Here is a 19,102-nt window from a genome sequence, read left to right as displayed (position 1 = left end):
TCATCCTTTAGGAACTTAGGAAAGTAAATAATTGAAATATATTATGTATCATTCTTCAAAACAGTCTAAAATTCTAGTAAGTTGGTATTTAGCTTTCCTTCCCCATCCTCCAATTCCTAGAAAATATTTTAAGTAAAAAACATACATTTCTTGGTTTTAACCAAATCATTTATCAACTCTTGGATCTCTGTTAATATAACTGTAAATACAGATGATAGTAGAGAAAAGGACAGATGATAGTAGAGAAAAGGAGAAGAAAGAAAACAGGCTGCTTTTAATTTGGAAAATGCTGTCTATAAATAGTAGATAAATCCCTATCTTCAAAATCATTTTGAATTGGGAGTTCCCTGGTGGTCCAGTGGTAAAGAATCCACCTCACAATGCAGGGGACACAGGTTCGATCCCTGGTCAGGGAACTAATATCCCACATGCCGTGAGGCAACTAAGCCCACAGGCCACAACTACTGAGCTCACACGCCTCAATGAGAGAGCCTGTGTGCCACAAACTACAGAGCCCATGTGCCTTGGAGCCTACGTGACACAACTAGATAGAGAAAACCCGCATGCCACAACTAGACAGAAGCCCATGAGCCGCAATGAAGAGCCCGCATGCCGCAACTAAAGACCCGTCGCGGCCAAAAATAAAATAAATAAATAAATAAAAAAGAAATCAGTTAAAAAAATCATTTTGAATCATAGAATTCTGGTCAGCACCTTCTCAGACTTAATTATGTACTCTTAGATGAACTAGTTATACAGCTAAATTAACATCACTAGAGTGTAACACATTACAAAATTCTCAGCTTTGTTTCTTGGTTTGCCATGTACTGAGCTAGCAGTGTTTAGCGCGAGGTTGCAAGCATCCAAATATTTTATCCCTACAGCCCTCAACTGCAGAGTGTTGGAAGCTATTGTCATGATGGCTCCTACAACAGCTGGAACAGATGGATAGCTGAAGAAGCCCACATGGCCTGAGGAACTGAGAAGTTCATTAGTTATTTCAATACACAAAGCATTACAGAACCACTAAGAGAATATCATTAGCACAATTATAGGGAAATAAAACATTTACGTTTAATGAGTAATTACAATTTTGATTGCTGAAAGAATAAGTTTATTTTAGAGAACTAAAGAATGCAATTTATTCTCATAAATATCAGAAGAAAAAAATAGTAGAAAAATATTTAGGACACCAGATTATAAAAATGAACAGATTTTATATTGCTAATGAAGAACTAAGTAAGACAAATGGGTTGTGTGATGTTTGAAGACATGTGGCTGAATATTTGGTTATCTCTATTTATTACTGCTTTTGTGTTTCAGGGATGATGGAAATTATTGCTGGTGCAGAGTTTTATGACTCAAGCAATAAATTACTCAGCATAATACCATGAGGCTTGCCCAATGTACATACATTATTGTACTTTTGTGTATAATTTAAAAATAAAACAAATCCAAATTCTGACGCTCCATGTAAGCTCACAGAAAACACATTTGTCAGTCTGTAAACAACTGACTGATATTCACAGAAGTTCTCTTTCAAGGAACCATTTTCTTACTGATTATATCTAGTGATAAAATATTTCTAGTCCTTTTTTATTATTTGGGACTTAATTTGTACATTTTTCTTTTTCTCATTAAAGAAATCACAGAAGTAATATGACTACATGCTGTACATTTTTCTTTTTCTCATTAAAGAAATCAAAGAAGTAATATGACTATATGCTTATGTCAAACAATCCAGAAATGTCAGGAGAAAAGTTATATTCACCCTCACTTCCCATTGCTTTATTCCATCCATCAATTCCACATCCCTCCCAAGAGTCAACTGCTAATTATAGTTTGGCGTTTATATTTTCAAACCATTTTCTATGAGTTTAAAAATATATACTCTGTGTGTATACTCCCATCTGTATGCAAATTGTTTTTTTCCCTAACTCTCAAATGGTATCATATAAAGTATCAGTTTTTTCTGACATGTCTCTATACTAACTATCATGTCTTGTAGATGTTTTCAATTTAATACATATATATTTATCTCATTCTGTTAACAGCTACACTGGAACCATTCCTCTCCTGATGAATATTTTTGTTGTACCTCATTTCTCACCACAGCAAGTTGTATCCTGACATAAGCATGTGTGTGCGTGTGTTTGTGTGTGTACATGCACACGTGCCTATCTTTTTGCACAAGTGTAAGTATTTACTTAGGACAAAATTCTAGAAGTGGAACTGCTAGATTTCCATTTCTGTCCATTTTTCAAATTGATGTGCTTTTAAACTAGCCTTCTACATAATTTAATTTTTTTTACTAAGTAATTCACCCCAAGTAATCTTTATGTTGTTGATTCTTTTCAAATGTAGTAAAAATTCATGTTCTTCAGAGGCAAGTTTTCTGATCTTACATCTAATGAGTAAAGTAATAACTGTTCTACTTTCCCTTCATAGAATAAAAATTAGAAAATTATGTAAACTATTGAATGGTTATCTTTTGATTAAATTAACTAATTATAAGTTTATATGGGATCTAACGCCTTAATATTCTTCAAGAAAATTAATTTTCAACAGCAATTGAAATGATCTGGAAATGTGTACTAATACGTTTCCATAGCCTTATGAAACACATTAGATTAAACAACTTAGACAGCCAAATGTTTACTAATCCCCCAGAATATTTTATTTATGATGCTTGAAATGACAAGGAAAAACTATACCTGGTGGCTCTCCTAAGACAATATTTTATACTTTAAAGGATTCATTAGCTCTGAGTTTTACTATTTATGATTTATTTGTGAATCTTTTACTTATGTGTAATATAATAGTAAAATATTTCATTTTTGTTAAAGTCATACATATATCCAACTCTCCACATTGTCATAATCAACAATAAAAAATTACTGAATTGATATTTTAAAAACCCATGGATTTGCGAAAATGTAAGTGTTAAAATTGAAAATAGAGGAAATGTTGAAACTTGATATATATAGAAAGTATTACATTGGTGTTAAGAAAGATACATATGTAACTGGCAGAAGAAAATGTCTTACCAGTTACACTCATAACTAGTAAGGAGAAAATGCAAGTTTCTTAAGTTTCACTTAATATTCTTATTAATTTCAGGCAGCACCAATGACTTACCTTACCAGTGTCACAATCGGTTCCGTCCATTGGTGGATCTAGTTTGGTTCTGCATTCTTTTTCCCCTTCTACCTTGCACCACAACCCTGTGCAAATAACATGCTGAAAACAAGGGTATAATAACTAATAAGGGGAAGGCATCACATTTTTGAGGTTAAGTCAATAAGGAGCTTTGAGAGAGCTCTTTTAACAGAACATCAGAAATGATTTGAAGAAAAATATACTTTAGGTACTTTTAATATTAAACTTATAATTGAAATAGTGTATGGCTTATTTATAGTGATGAGAAGACTGATAAAAATAGAAAATCTGTTTCATAAATTTAACTATTTTAAAATTTCTTTAAATAAAACACATGTGATTACGCAAGATTAAGTAGCTACAGCAGAAAACTGTAAGCTAAAAATCATTATTTATACTATTATATGAACCAGGCTGGAAAAATTAAAGTAATGAGCTTATGGTATGAATTTAGTGCCTCCTATCTTAAAGCCTGTCCTCACTTGTGCTCTGCTGTATGCCGACAAGCCATGGTAGTACTTCATTATTTCATCACATAGCCTTGGCCCCTGATGCAATACAGAGACTCTCAGTGGGCATATTTCCCTTGTTATCAGTCATTTTTACCTCAGTATGAATGAGTTCTAGGTACCCAGAATACATTTAACTTTGTCTAGGGAAAAGTTGAGGGAACAAACAAAAAATAGTGAGATAAAACAGCATAAACACAACAACATTGAAAGAAGAGAACTCTATACTTGTGGCCACCCAGAGACAGATAAAGAGGCAAAACTACCACATTCTTAAGGACTTTCTATATCTATAGGATGGCTGAAGTTTTTTAGATACAAGCATGTTATTAACAAATTACACAGAAATATCAAATCCATGCGGCATACTTAAAGCGACTGGAGTAATCTATCTTGAAGATGATAGTGTGACTATCTATCCAGATATTTGGAGTAAAGGCTGGAAGAAAGCAGGTTGATAAGGACAGAACAAGTAACTGTTGATGTGAAAGACAGTCTTGAAAGGGTGAGAAGACCAGTCAGATGGGAGGAGGCATATAAGGGTAGGGAGTAGGGAACAAGATTTTAAAGACAGAAAAACCAGATCCTGAATGCCAGGACTCCATATTTGGAGGGAAAAAAGAAATCACTCAGCAGTTGACCAGCAGGTTGATAAGATAAAAAGGCTATTTTAGGGGGTTTACTCTGGCAGTGGTGTTCAAAACAAACTGAAAATCACTGTAAAGTTAAAATTAACTTATGACTCAAATCTACTAAATACTTTGGGGATCATAAATTTAAACTAAGATTTCAAGCAGGTCTATTACAACTCTCCGAATTTGTTACAACTCCCCAAATATTATTCTCCTATTCTTTCTTTATTTAAAAATTTAGATTTCTGAAATGTTTGTAAGCTCTTGAAAATTCAATAGTCTACGGCAGGAGCGTGATATATTCTATTTACACTATTTTATGTGCTGTGACAGTTTTTCTGCTTCAAAATATTTCATACAAATATATCTTATTATATTTAGGATATGATTTAGCTTAATTTCTGTGCTTTTATTTCACATATAATTTACCAAAAATTCATCCAGGAACTAATTTTAAAGAATGCCTCAATGAAATAGCTTCTCTGCAATATTTTAGACTCTTGAAAATAAGCAGAGAGGTTAATTGTTTATCATGTACTTTTGTGGACACATTTATATTTGAATTAATAGATATCTAACCTGAGAATTTTAGTTCCTAAAAGTTTTTTTTTTTCCTCCAAGACATTCTTGTTAATGGTATTTTATAATTATGGGGTCAAATGCTGAATTTTCCACCAAAGAAGAATTTTGCTTTATTAATATTCAATAAGGCTTAGTTGTGCTATAACATGAATTATTTTAGTCAAGTTCATTAGTTAACCAATGCATATTGAACTAAATAGCAAATCTTGTCGATGCTGTAGTTTTAAAATCATACTTGCTTGTTGAACGCTGTGGTGGTCTAAATTCTGACCTTCCACCATTATCTGCTATTCAAAACAGCAGGTACTCTAACTGATTCCCACTTGAGGCCCTGAGAGCATAAAAGCAAACCTGGCAGCTTTTCAAGATAAGCACAGTCATACAGAATATATCTCTCATAGAGATCTCTTTACCCTTTATGTTCTACAGTTCTGGGGATCTTTTGGTAAGTAAATTATAGCCTCATTCTGAAAGATAACTCAGATTCAGGATTCAAACCAAACTGTAAAAAGTAAAGCAATAAAATAGTGAAGAAATAGGATGGACTGTTTTCTCCTTGAGAAGTGCAACATCTCAGATGCGTGATGTTAGAGCTATGTAATACCAAGCCCTTTCTTAAGAGGAGCAGGACTGGGTATTTTGTTAGAACCAAACACTCTGTATGTTACACAGGCCAGAGTCAAATCTTCTTTTCAACTTAATTACTGAAATCACTTACTATGGCAATTAAGAAAAGAACTTCAAAACTTAAAATGCTGTGTACAGGAATCCAGGACAGAAATGTACAACTCAGCATTCCTTGCAAACTAATAAAAATAATACAACATTCCTTTTTTATTCCTCTATAATAAAAAATGACTCTTAAAAGCATATATAAATTTGGATGTTTATCTCAAGAAGCCTTTTAAAAAGTTACATGAAAAAAAAATATTTTCAATGGAATAATTTAAATGGACATGGATTAACTGTCCATGTATAGATATCATAAAATTTATCTTCAGAGACAACCTGTGCCCATGTCTTTCTTTATAGCAAATAGTTCCATTAAGATGTTTTGAATTTTATGTTAAAATAAAAAAATCTTAAGTGCATATGCATGGAAGTAGCAATTAAATCTCAGACATGTAACTCCTTGCTCATCCATAAATTATCTTTCAAACTACAGTCTCAATAATGTAACCTTTGATTGCAAATGTAATTCAGTATGGAATAATATTTTCAAAAACAATCTTTTCTATCACAGAACAGCTTGGTATTATTAAGGATGGAAGAGAGGAAAAAAGTAAGGGAGAGAGAAAGAGAGGTATTAAAAAAATAGAATACAAAGACTCAAAAGAAATAAAAACAACTGAAATCTAGTTTTTTATGAATACTAATAAAATTGAAAATTAATCAAGAATAAAAGAGAAGGCAAAAATAAACACTATTAGGAATAAAACATGAAGGCATAACTACAGATGACATAAAGTTTAAACAGAAGTAGGAAGACATTATGAACAGCTTTATGCCAAAAAACTTTAGAATGAATATGAAATAGAAAAATATTTTTTAAAAATTTACAAAAAACTTGCTAAAATGGACCTAAGAAGAAATAGAAACACTGAAACTATTGTCTAACCATAGAATAATTAAAAGTGACTGTTGAAAATCTTCCCACAAAGAATACATCTGATCCAAAAACTTAAATTGTCAATTTACATAAACTGTCTAGAGAACAGAAGAAGAGGCAATATTCCTTAACACACTTTATGATACCCAAACCAGACAGGAGTTTTAAAAGAAAACAAAAATAGTGATCTACCTCATTTACAAACTTAGATTTAAATATTCTACACAATTTTTAAGAGACAGAATCCAGCAATCCATGAAAAAAGGTAATGTACCATCATGATCATGTTGGGTTTTTCTTGGACTGCAAGGCTACTATAATATTAGAGATTTGATTAACATAATCAAGCACATCAAAAACTTCAAAATCTGTGATTTTTGTATCTCTAGATACAAAGCTTGTGACACAATTCAACATCCATTCATTGAAAAAAAAGTTAGCAAACTAACCACTGAAGAACACACCTTCAAAATTAATGGACCTCTGGACATCTATAAAAATCTACAGCAAACACTGTTAAAAAACCGTGAAATGTTGAAAGTTTCCTTTTAAGATTAGGAAAATAGCAAAGATGGCATCTTGGCACAAACATAAAAAAAATGAATACATGATGCATTCAAAGTGGTAAGAGGAAAAAAATAACTGTCAGTCTAGACTCCTGAACTCAGCTAAAATTTTATTCAAGACTGAAGGTTAAATAAAGACCCTTTCAAGGAAACAAAAAGTGAGTGTTTACCACCAACAGATCTTCCCAAAAGGAACTTCTAAATGGTGTATTTCAAGAAGAATATTTTCCTCATAGGAAAGGGCTGAAAAGCACTTGTGATCAAAGAACCTGACAAAAATGAGGATAAATCTAAATAAACATTGATTACATAAAGCAATAATAATTGGACTTTAGCCATTATTATTAACCTTTTTAATGGGAAGAAATACTAAAAATCTAGCACATTTACATCTCAAAAACTTTATCCCTTAGCAGAAATGATTTGACCACTGACAGTTAAATATTTAAATTTGATGTCTTCTCTTTTACCTCCTTCACTCCATATACTTCATGACTGCTAGAGATAGATGTTGAGTAACAGACATGGGAAGAAAAATGTAGTCTACGCATAGCCAACAAATGAAGCAGCACGCTGCAAAGGACCCCTCAATAGAACACATCTTAGAGTGTTAAAGAAAATCAAGGAGTATGAAGAAATTTAGAGAAAGGAGAACTGTCAATACCTAGTTAATGAAGCCCCAAAGAAAAGAAAAAAAGTGGGAAGGAACTATTTGAAATATTTGAAAGAAAAATGATCCAGAATTTCCTTGTGTGAAACAGAAATATAAGATAAAAATATTCCTCTTCTGGAATGGTGGAATAAGTTCCCAGAAGACCAACCCTCCTGCAGCTAACAACCATAAACTGTGGAACAAATGCAAAAAACAACCTCCTGGTGGTTCTGGAACATGAACATAGGCAGGTAAATTGTTTAGGGGAGCTGACTGGCATAAGTTGAGTTCACCATCTTTGTGGCTTTGACCTGACAGTGGTTTGTGGTCATGGCATGACACAATGGCTAAAGCAAAATATGCCATCTTTTTAGACTCCTTAAGACAGAAACTGATGTGGTCAAAGCTGCCAAAACCTGGAGGGACAATCCCAAAAGGAAGAGAGTCAGAGAAGTTTAGGTCTTTAGGTGGCACCTGTACCATACATGCAAGGGACACACCCCAAATAGCCCAGATAAGGAAAGAGTGAGCTGATCCAACATATGAGGTGCTATCCACAGTAGGCAAGACAGTTTCCAGTTTGAGTCTAACAAACTTAATTCCCTGTGAAAACAAAAACCAAAACACTATTTGGAGGAATATAACAGAATCCAGAGTATCTGCTGCAACAGGGGTCAGCTAACTCTTTCTGTAAAGTGCTAAATAGTATACAGTTTAGGCTTGTGGGCCACACAATCTCTGTTGCAACTATTCATCACTGTCATTGTAGTTTGAAGGCAGCCAAAGAGAACATGTGAACAAATGGGGGTGACTGTGTTCTAGTAAAACTTTATTTACAAAAATAGGCAGACAGTCCCTATCCCATAGTTTGCAAAAAATTAATGTATTAATATATATAATATGTTAATGTATTAATATTGTAGAATAAAAACATATGTGTACACAAATAATCATTCACAAATCTTCTGAGTAGCCTTACTCATAATAGCTAACATCCCAGATGTCTACTAAGAGGTGAATTGATAAACAAAACTCTTATACACCAGTGGAATACTATTCATCAGGAAAAAAGAACTAATTACTCATACACATAAAAAGATACAAAGAATGTCTGACTTTTGAATGCAGAGGAAAATTTGGTTTCTCCAATGTAAAGTAGGAGAGGAGAACAAGAGTAAAAAGTAAAGCATAAATAAGAAACACAAACACAAAATAAGCTGACAATAAAAATCCTAAAAAACATTAATTTAAATCAATGTAAAAAATGTTAAACTAGCTGATGAAAATACCAAAAAATGGTTACATTGGTTTAAACAGAAAAATATAAAATCTAGCAATTCCTTTTCTCTAGTAAACATACCCATCTATCCATACCCATATTAGTATTTATGTTTTATTTGGAAAGGTTGAAGATAAAGATGTGACAAATATTAGCCAGGATAATGGTTTTAATGCCAGACAAAACAGATTTTAAGACACAAGTCATAAAAAATGCAGAGGAGAAAAACAGATCAACAGATGAAAACCCATAAATATGTATGCACCTATAATATAATTCAACATTATATAAGGTAATAACAGACAGAAATACAGGGAAAAATAAATAAATCAGTAGTTTGAGTTAGATATTTTAACATGTCTGTCAGTTACTAATGGATCAATCAAACCAAAATAAGCAAACAGATATTTTGAATAATAATATTAATATACTTCATCTAAGATCTAGTGACAGATAATGAACTTCAAAAACCACACATTCTTCAGCAGAAGACCTAAATAGACATTTCGCCAAAGAAGATATACAGATGGCCAACAGACACATGAAAAGATGCTTAATAGCTAATTAGTGGAGAAATGCAAATCAAAACTACAATGAGGTATCACCTCACACCAGTCAGAATGGCCATCATCAAAAAGTCTACAAATAATAAATGGTGGAGAGGGTGTGGAGAGAAAGGAACCCTCTTACACTGTTGGTGAGAATGTAAATTGGTGTAGCCACTATGGAAAACAGTATGGAGGTTCCTTAAAAAGCTAAAAATAGAGTTACCATATGATCCAGAAATCCCATTCCTGGGCATATACCCAGAGAAAACTCTAATTTGAAAAGTTAAATGCGCCCCAATGTTCATAGCAGTACTATTTACAATAGCCAGGACATGGAAGCAACCTGAATATCAATTGACAGATGAGTGGATGTAGAAGATGTGGTGTGTGTATGTGTGCACGCATGTGTGTGTATATATACATATATATAAATATATATGTGATGGAATATTATTCAGCCATAAAAAAGAATGAAATAATGTCATTTGTGGCAACATGGATGGACCTACAGATTATCATATTAAGTGAATTAAGTCAGAAAGAGAAAGATAAATATTATACGATATCACGTATATGTGAAATCTAAAAAAATGATACAAATGAACTTATTTACAAAACAGAAAGAGACTCACAGATATAGAAAACAAACTTATGGTTACCAAAGGGGAAAGAAGGGAAGGGATAAATCGGGAGTTTGGGTTTAATGGATACACACTACTCTATATGAAATAGAGGAACAACAAGGACCTACTGTATAGCACAGGGAACTATATTCAGTATCTTGTAATAACCTATAATGGAAAGGAATCTGAAAAAGAATATATATATACACATAGACACACACACAAAACAAAACAAAAACAGCACAACTTAATTGGAGAACTTGATGGATTCAACCACTTCAAAATTTTAAAATGACATTGTATAAAAAGTTAACACACAATGACATACTTTAAGGAAGTGTCACCTAGAATATAGAATATAAAAAGAACTCCTGCAAATCAGCAAGAAAAACAGAAAGTTTAAAAAATGGGCAAAATGTAAATAGGCAAATTACAAAGATAGAGACCTAAAAAATAAAAGCCCACATCAATAAGAAGTCGTGAAAAAAAATTAGTCCTAAGGAAAAAAACTAAAGAGCTAGATTATCTAGACAAATAATTTGCCATCAAACTCATGTACTCACATACCGTGTAGGACTAAAGCTCAAAGAATAGGATGAAGTTTTGATTAGATGGCAAGATAGGCAGATTCAATTCCTGGTAGCTTTAACCCACCATAACTTTATTGATCTTATAGGAAGAAAGGACAATAAAAATCTTCAACTTCACCAATCTTAACAACATGATTTATCAATGATACTGTATTAGTTGCCCAAACAACTACTTTCCATCAAGAGATATTTCATGCTTTTTTAGCCCTAATTCCTATTGCCTCTGGAATTTCACAATGCCAAATAAGAGACTCAATCTTCTAGAATTCTTCATAAGGTACTCATTTCAATGCCAGCCTGTTCATTAGATCAAATGAGAGATTTTAGAAGTCCTACATACTTTGATATATTAAGTCGATATAAGAGAAATGTAAAACTGGAACTTTACATGGTACTTTCACTTTAAGTCATCATATGATTTAATTACACTAAAAAGTTTTCGATACAATATAATATGTATGCAACTCACATTGTGCCTAGTCCAAAACCAAAGGCAGAACCTTAAGTTTCCTGGAGGTCTTCATTTTTAAATTTTTTTTTAGCAAACTTCCTTCTTACTCAAATAATGTAACTCTCAAGCAGCCACTTCTTATTGGTTCTAAGGAAACATCCATACCTCTGTATTCTTAGCCAGGCTAAGTAATTTTAGGCAGCTATTAGGATAACTTGATGCATTGTAGCTGGCTCAGCCACAAGATGCCAGATGGCCTAGAGGCACCAAATGCTTAGGACTCAGGAATAAGGTCATCTGAGAAGCTAGCATATTCATGCAGAAGAGTGAGCAATTATTGCTGAGGGTCGAGATGTTTCACAAGCATCTCTACAGCTATGCCTTTAAACATTTTGCAGATGTAAGCTGCTATCCTAAGGGTAAATTTATATCATTAATTAGATCAGCATGTACATAATGTTGGAGTCCCTAGTGCTTGTATATAACTATTTGTCAGTAAGAATGGAAGAGCAATATCTAATTCAAATACTATGGGCCAACTACCATTGTCTCATATTGTACCAGAAACACACACGTTGAAAAGTTGCTGCAAATCTTTACTCCATGCAGCTCAACACTTATTTATAACTGAACGGAGATACAAGATGGACATAAGGATGCCTGATTAACTCATGTGTAAGCTGTGAAACATAAGCTACATACCCTTATAGGTTGTTATTTATGGAGCCATTGAATTAATATTTTAGATGGTTATCTTCATATTCTCTGGACATATTATATATCTAAGAATCAACTATTTCTATGAGTAAGATTTTAGAGTTATTATTCCATCATTCAGTTGATTCACTTATTAATTTAACAAATACTTATTGAGCACTCTTTTAGGTGCCAGAGGTACAGTGATAAAAAGGACTGACAACTCTTTTGATGTTATGGAGCTTGCCTTCTAGGAGATTCGTTTTGTATAAAGTCTAGATGACAGACTGGTAGATATGGCGACTTCACGTGTACCCCCCTGAATGTGTATGTGAGTGGCTTAACGCGCTGAACTATTCTATCTTCTACACTTATAACTACTTCCCCTTATATTTTTAACTTCTACCTCCTTACCCTCAGGCGTTCAGGGATGTCAAGAAAGCATCAAGTAACAGTGTCCCAAACCCAGTGGGAAAAACATAGCAATTGCATATTCTCAGACTTCATTTTACTCCCCTTGTCTTCAGCTTTTGGAATTTCTAATCATTTCCACTTTGAAAAATGTCTTCACTTAGCTTCCAAGATCTTACTTTCTCTTGGTTCGATTCCTACCAATAGACTTCTTCAGAGTTTTAATTGTTGCTTCCTCCTTATTTTCCTAACCTCTAAATATTGTAGTGATTAAGTTCTCAGTCTTTGAATTTTTCCTCTTCTAACTCATTTCCTAGTGTCATCATTTAGTATCATGTCTTCAGTATCTCCTACTTGTTGAGGACTTCCAGATAGATATCTATTCTGGACCTACAAACATCTCTACTTAGATGTCCAATGGACATCTTAAACTTAAAACATGAACCTAACTCCATGCCAGTGCATTTGCTTTCTGTTTCTTCTTGCTACATTTTTCCCAAGATAAATGCATGGCTGGCTACCTAACTTCCTTCAGATTTCTAAACAAATGTCACTTGCTTTAGGAAGCCTTCCCAGATCATCCTGTATAAAATAGCACCAGTCCCATCCCCCCATCCCTGGTTGTATTCCCTGTCTTTGTTACCTGAACTTATACTTCTCCAAAACGCTTATTACTAACTGACATATTATATATGTATGTACTTATTGTCTGTTTCCCCAGCTAAAATTAAGCTCCATGAAGCTGGGGGTTTCTTCCTACTGTGTTACTAGTACACAGAACAGCACCTGGAAAGTAGCTGGAACTCAATAAATATTTATCAAATCAATGACTGAATTTTTAAATAATCTCTTCTGTGGCTCTATCTACCTATTTACCTACCTACCTACCTACCTAATTTCTATGCTTTACAAGCTGCACTAATTTGGGATGGAAATGATTTTTCAAGGGTGGTATCACAATGCTGTTTTGGATTTTGGAATGAAAGAAGTCCAGCCTCTTAGCCCTAAGAGACTTCGAAAGATAACATAGTTCCATTACTTGTTCTATAGAGTGTGGCTTAGAAAGAAAAAGAGTTTTGACTAAGGTTACACAACTAATAAGAGGCATTGCTTCTCCTTGGCTGCCCACAGCAGCCCAATCCTTTCTGGCATTATTTTAAAATTGTCCTTAATGAAGATTACACACAGATAGAACTAGAGAAAAATCTGGTTTTATGAATAAAAATGTCACATATAGATAATTTCAGGGGAAAAAAGGAGAACATTTCTGGATACTTAAGACCTAAAACTTAATTCTGTTTGCAAAATGCCTAGTTTAAAACAAGGCAACATCCTAGGATATTGAGAAACGGATTTAATATCCCCTAACAAATAGTTATACTGTCAGAGGTGGAGAAAAAAATCCATGCAGGTAGGTTAGTGAGAAACAACCAAAAAATAGAGCAAATAGCCTAGAAAAGTTTAAAAAAAAATCAATTAAAATACTTCTTGACCCTGATGGTGTAGGTGCTGTAAGGGATAAAGCAAATTCAGTCTAAACACAGGATCTGATCTAAGGTTTTTCCCATACAAAGACACAAAGTAAAGAAGTCTGAATTCCATAAGAAACAGTAGAGCATAGTGGTTACATATACTCTATTCTTTGGATTCGCATCTAACACTCCCTCTTCATAGGGGTAATAACTTAATTGTGTTATTTAACTTCTACAGGCCTCAAACTGTTGATCTGTAAAACAGGACTAAATATCAACTATGGCATATAATTGTTATAAGAATCAAAATAGATCATAAATCTAAATGATGTACACACTGTGGCATCCATTTTAGAGTTCAAAATATTGTGGAATGGTACTAGTAAAATTTAACTAACTGCAATATATAATTAAAAAGAATTTCTAAAATTTTTAAAAATAGTATTTATGAAAAATGATCTAAAATTTACCAAAATCACATTTGTAGTTGATCATTTGCTGAGTTTTTCTAACACTTAGGGTACTTCATAAAACATGAGCATTTTTCAGTGATCAAGTCTATCAGTTTTCTGTACTACATGAACTGAAACCATCTCCTATGCAATAGTATGATAGTAATCATAGGCAGCCTATTCTGTTTTCCAAAACATGATAATTTCAGCATGTAGATGTGTTTACCTACAAAACCAAACTTGTGGACCTCAAAACATTCATTTTACCATGACGATTTAAGAAAGAAGATTGTAACCCAATTTTTGATTGTCTAAAGTCCTTGGAGATGAGAGTAGATTGAACAAGATTGGTAGATGAGATCAGAGAGGTATTAGGACAGATAATAACAAAGTCAACCTGGCTACTGCTGTAATTTTCACACCCAATGCTAAGCTCCAAGGATCCATTGGTCTGCCACATGTGAACCCTTGGGTGTCCAGTCACAATCACACACCTATATCAGTTCCTCTTGAGGTCTAATATTGCCAGATGAGTATTATAGTCTATACATTCTTTCACATGTCACATTTAATGGAGCTCCAAGTTCTTCATACATTCACTTATTTTAATCTTAAGTCAAATATTCACTGAGTGCCTACCATGTGCTAGCCATTGGACTAGGTGCTGGAGAAACACTCTGCCCTCCTGGAGCTTACACACTAGGGTGGGAAATTAATAAGAGGAAAGTAACAAACAAGTGAATAACTCCTTTGATAAGAACAACGAAGCAGAGAGAGCATATGTCATAATGCCATATGTCAAATACATACATATGTATACAATACAATACATACAAATACATATGTATACATATGTATACAATACAATACATACAAATATATACATATGTCAAATGTATAACTTTTTCCTTATAATGAATTGTAATTATTCTGCCAGTAATCCAAGACAGCATTATCTTCAACAAAGCCAAACTCCTTTGAGGCAATCACAGAAACTTAGTTACAGTGAAATACAGCTATCAATTCACTCTAAGCATGATTATCAGTTGAAGCCTGAAATACAAAGTATGCGTGAGTATGTGTATTGGAAAGAGGTAGGAAGAAATGGGCAGCTAGGGGATGAGCTTCAGGAAGACAGAAGAAAAGAAAAAAAGGAAGGGTAAATAGAGCTAAATTCTTACATCAATTATGAAGGTCATTTTGCTCAATCTTTCAGATTTTAGATTTTTCTAGAATGGGACAATTGGCCTCTCAGAGTAACTAGTGACTGAATACTAATATAAAGACACTGCTTAGTTCACCATCAGACATTTACCCTTTTCCTCTAGTTTAACTATTTAGAAATGTACTCTCTAATTTTTATTCCTATACAACATATTTTTAACAATTTATTTTCAGAGTTAAAAGATATAATCCTTCCTCCAAAATTACATGTTCATATATCGTTTTCATTACATTTTCACCCAGTTACCTACTATGTAAGCAAGTAAGAGATTTAAAACAAAAGCAACGAACTGGCATAATGCAAAGACTTTTCTGACTTCAGTGCCATTTTTGAAGTAGAAATTCTTGGGTCATTCCTTCCTGGCTTTAATTAAATACCGACACCTATTTCTATCACTTTCAAAACGTTAGGGGGAAAACGCAGAAACCTTTTCTTAGAAAATTCTTCTTTCCAATACTGGGATGCTTTGAAGCCACAAACTCTTAAAATAAAGTCATCTTCCCCTCCTCCAATCAATACTTCTAAATAATGGATGTGAACATACACTTAAAAAAAATCCTACCTGGATACAACTCTTACCTGCATCTCTTGACAAAAGGAAGCCAATGGCCCAAAAAGAATCTGACATTGCTCGTCAGCAGTGTATGTCATCTCTGGCAACTTGGAGGGAACCATCACGGAATTGACACTCTGGGGATTTGTCTGTAGCAAGCAGTTACTGGCCTTTGACCTGGCGATATGCAGATATGTGTAACATTTTGAATTAAATGCAAAAAGTTGTTATAATTAGTTAACACAGCAACAGGAAATATTTCGATACTACTAAAATATGTTCTTACTTTTATTTATAAGCTCTTCTATAGAATGCTCATAGAAATTATCCCATGTATGAGAATCATTTGTTTATAATTATTATGATAAACCTAATAATAAAAATAGTTCAAATTAACAGGACTTTTTGTTTTTAAAGATCTTTCATATGGATTAACTCAGCTAATCTACATAATACTGTGAGGTGGTTATTATTTTACATATTTATAAGATGAAGAAGCTCAGAGAGTAACTTGCCCAAAAGTAATGTATGAAGGTAAGAAATCAACTATATTCTGGGATTTAAGGAATCTATGGAAAGCAATCTCAAGTGACTATTAATAGTGTGACTATTTTTCTACTTGACATTGTACTACAACTTCCATTTATGGGGTAAAATTTAATTTTATCGTAGTTCTGATTCATGAGAAGACAACTACACAAAATCCTGCACTCATTAGGGCCTACTTAGGGGCTACTGTTGCAGTGACAAAGAGAATGCCCAGATTCTACTGCACATATTTCTGGAAAGAGTTATAGTAATGTAATAAATATATTTTAGTAGATGTTACTATTCATTTGACAAAAAATTAGCTTGACAATTTAAATGGTATGGAAAAATAAATTTGTGTAGTGAATTTAGCTAGTTAGATGTTCCTATATTTCTTACTTAGACTTTTGGATACTTTAAGCATCTCTCACTCACTAATTGGGACTTTACATAACATCTACTGGTACTGTTTCAGCTTCCCCATCTATTACTGAAGGACGAAGTAAAGAACAGGGCTTTAAAATGAAAATTAGAACAGAAATACTTTTTTTCATTTCTTTTTCCAACCAGGCAGAAGCTACGTATTACCAAAGTTGAAGGTTGAAAAGAGGAGAATCAAGGACTATTATAATGGTGAAAACTATGCATTGACATTAATGAAAAAAGATTCATAGTTCAGAACTACCGCAGTGGAAAGGTGGAGCTTTTGTTAAAGAGGTTCTTTATAACAACAGATGTAGAGGGATGAGCAATGAAAATGTTTCCACTGAGAAATTTTGAAGAGGCAATTAAATGTTATGAAAGGTTTTTTATCATTATAATAACTTTCAACCTTACAAATCACCTTGCCCATCCTCTTGTTTGAAAGTGTGGAAACTAAGAAACAAGTGGGTTAAATAATATGTCCCAGTTCGCACCATGAGTCAGTGGAGAACCAGGACTGGAACAAAGCACCTTGATTCCTAATCTGGTGGCTGTTTCCCGCTGCCACACCACCCTCCCAGGCTGGTAGAGGAAGCTGGCACACATACACATTCATGACACAGCAACAGCTAGTGACCTCAGTACCTTAGAAATCTTTCCAAATCTTCCTTGCTACATCGGGACCACGAGACATCGCCGAGATTTTGTCCTTTAATCCATTCACCAGACATGATATGAAGACCATCCGCACATGATGGGTGGTCATTGTCATGATTAATCCCCATGCTGATTTGGAATATAAAATTTAAAAATTACATTAGATAGATATTTTTAACCTGTTATTATAATTGCAATTAAATAACAGCTAAATAATTAAAATAATGGGAGAGAAATTCGTTTTTTAGTTTTATTTTTTATTTTATTTTTTATTGAAGTAGAGTTGAATTACAATGTTGTGTTAATTACTGCTGTACAGCAAAGTGACTCAGATATATATATATATATATATATATATACATACACATTCATTTTCATATTCTTTTCCAATATGGTTTATCACAGGATATGGAATACCGTTCCCTCTGCTATACAGTAGGACCTTGTTGTTTATCCATTCTATATATACCAGTTTGCATCTGCTAACCCCAAACTCCCACTCCACCCCTCCCACACCCTCCCTTCCCCTTGGCAACCACCGGTCTATTCGGAGAGAAATTAGTTTTGTTTTTTTTTTTTTAAAGTTTTTTGATGTGGACCATTTTCAAAGTCTTTATTGATAATTTGTTATAATATTGCTTCTATTTTATGTTTTGGATTTTGGCCACGAGGCATGTGGGATCTTAGCTCCTTGACCAGGGATCGAACCCGCACTCCCTGCATTGGAAGGCGAAGTCTTAACCACTGGACCGCCAGGGAAGTCCCGAGAAATTAGTTTTAAAGGTCAACATAAAACTAGATTTCAGACTGATTTATTTTTAAAATTTTATGGTCTATATTAAAAGTCAATGTTTTTACTTAGTAAAAACCATTCTCCCAATCAATCTAGTAAATAACATGCTTAGTTCACCTGTATCAAAATGATCTATAGATATATTTTTGACATAGTAGTAGGTACGAAGCACATGGAAATGGTAAGTTTCTATTCAATCACACTAGATTCTTGCTCTTGCCTAAAGATCCTTTATTCATTCCTTTATCAAATCCGAAACCACATTAAAGTATTATTTTTCCCCAAGTGCTTCACGAGATAGTCTTCCTCCACTCATCATAAAACACAGACTGTCCCTGGGAAACCTGCACACTCTTGGCCATCTTCATCTTTTCTACTGAATCCTGAATCTGTTGCTCTAAGTTGTAACTCTATTCTAAAACTCTGACTTATCTTCTGATGGACGTATTAGAAGACTGTTAAATTCAGTATGTCTAAAAGCTGCCCTTAATATTTTCTCTTTCAAACCTCTATGTACTCCTGTATTCTCTTTCTCGCTTGTTCTCTTTTGTGTGCCTTTGCTAGCCCAAGTATCTTCAGGTCATCATTTATTCCTTCCTCTCCCAAATTAGCACCCAATTATTTACTAATTGTTAGGGGCAAGCCCTGCTAATCTACTTTCTAAATATTTCTTTCAACTGTCATTTTCTTTC

At 33.6% G+C, this 19,102-nt stretch overlaps 1 protein-coding gene across 1 annotated transcript in view; it reads right to left on the bottom strand.

The window, feature by feature from the left end:
- The window catches only part of ADAMTS19 (ADAM metallopeptidase with thrombospondin type 1 motif 19), a 289,571-nt gene that overhangs the window by 108,703 nt on the left and 161,766 nt on the right, over positions 1-19,102 (bottom strand). The window contains exons 9-11 of the mRNA XM_059919450.1: positions 17,606-17,746; positions 16,036-16,186; positions 3,139-3,240 (exon numbers count right to left, since the gene is read on the bottom strand). Of these exons, the coding sequence (XP_059775433.1) occupies positions 3,139-3,240; positions 16,036-16,186; positions 17,606-17,746 (394 nt within the window). The remainder of the gene's footprint in view (positions 1-3,138; positions 3,241-16,035; positions 16,187-17,605; positions 17,747-19,102) is intronic.

This window comes from Balaenoptera ricei, chromosome 3 (assembly GCF_028023285.1).
Source record: "Balaenoptera ricei isolate mBalRic1 chromosome 3, mBalRic1.hap2, whole genome shotgun sequence".
NCBI classification, from domain to species: Eukaryota; Metazoa; Chordata; class Mammalia; order Artiodactyla; family Balaenopteridae; genus Balaenoptera; species Balaenoptera ricei.
The sequence above is the reverse complement of the archived record's forward strand: the minus strand, read 5'-3'. Positions and strand labels throughout refer to the sequence as shown.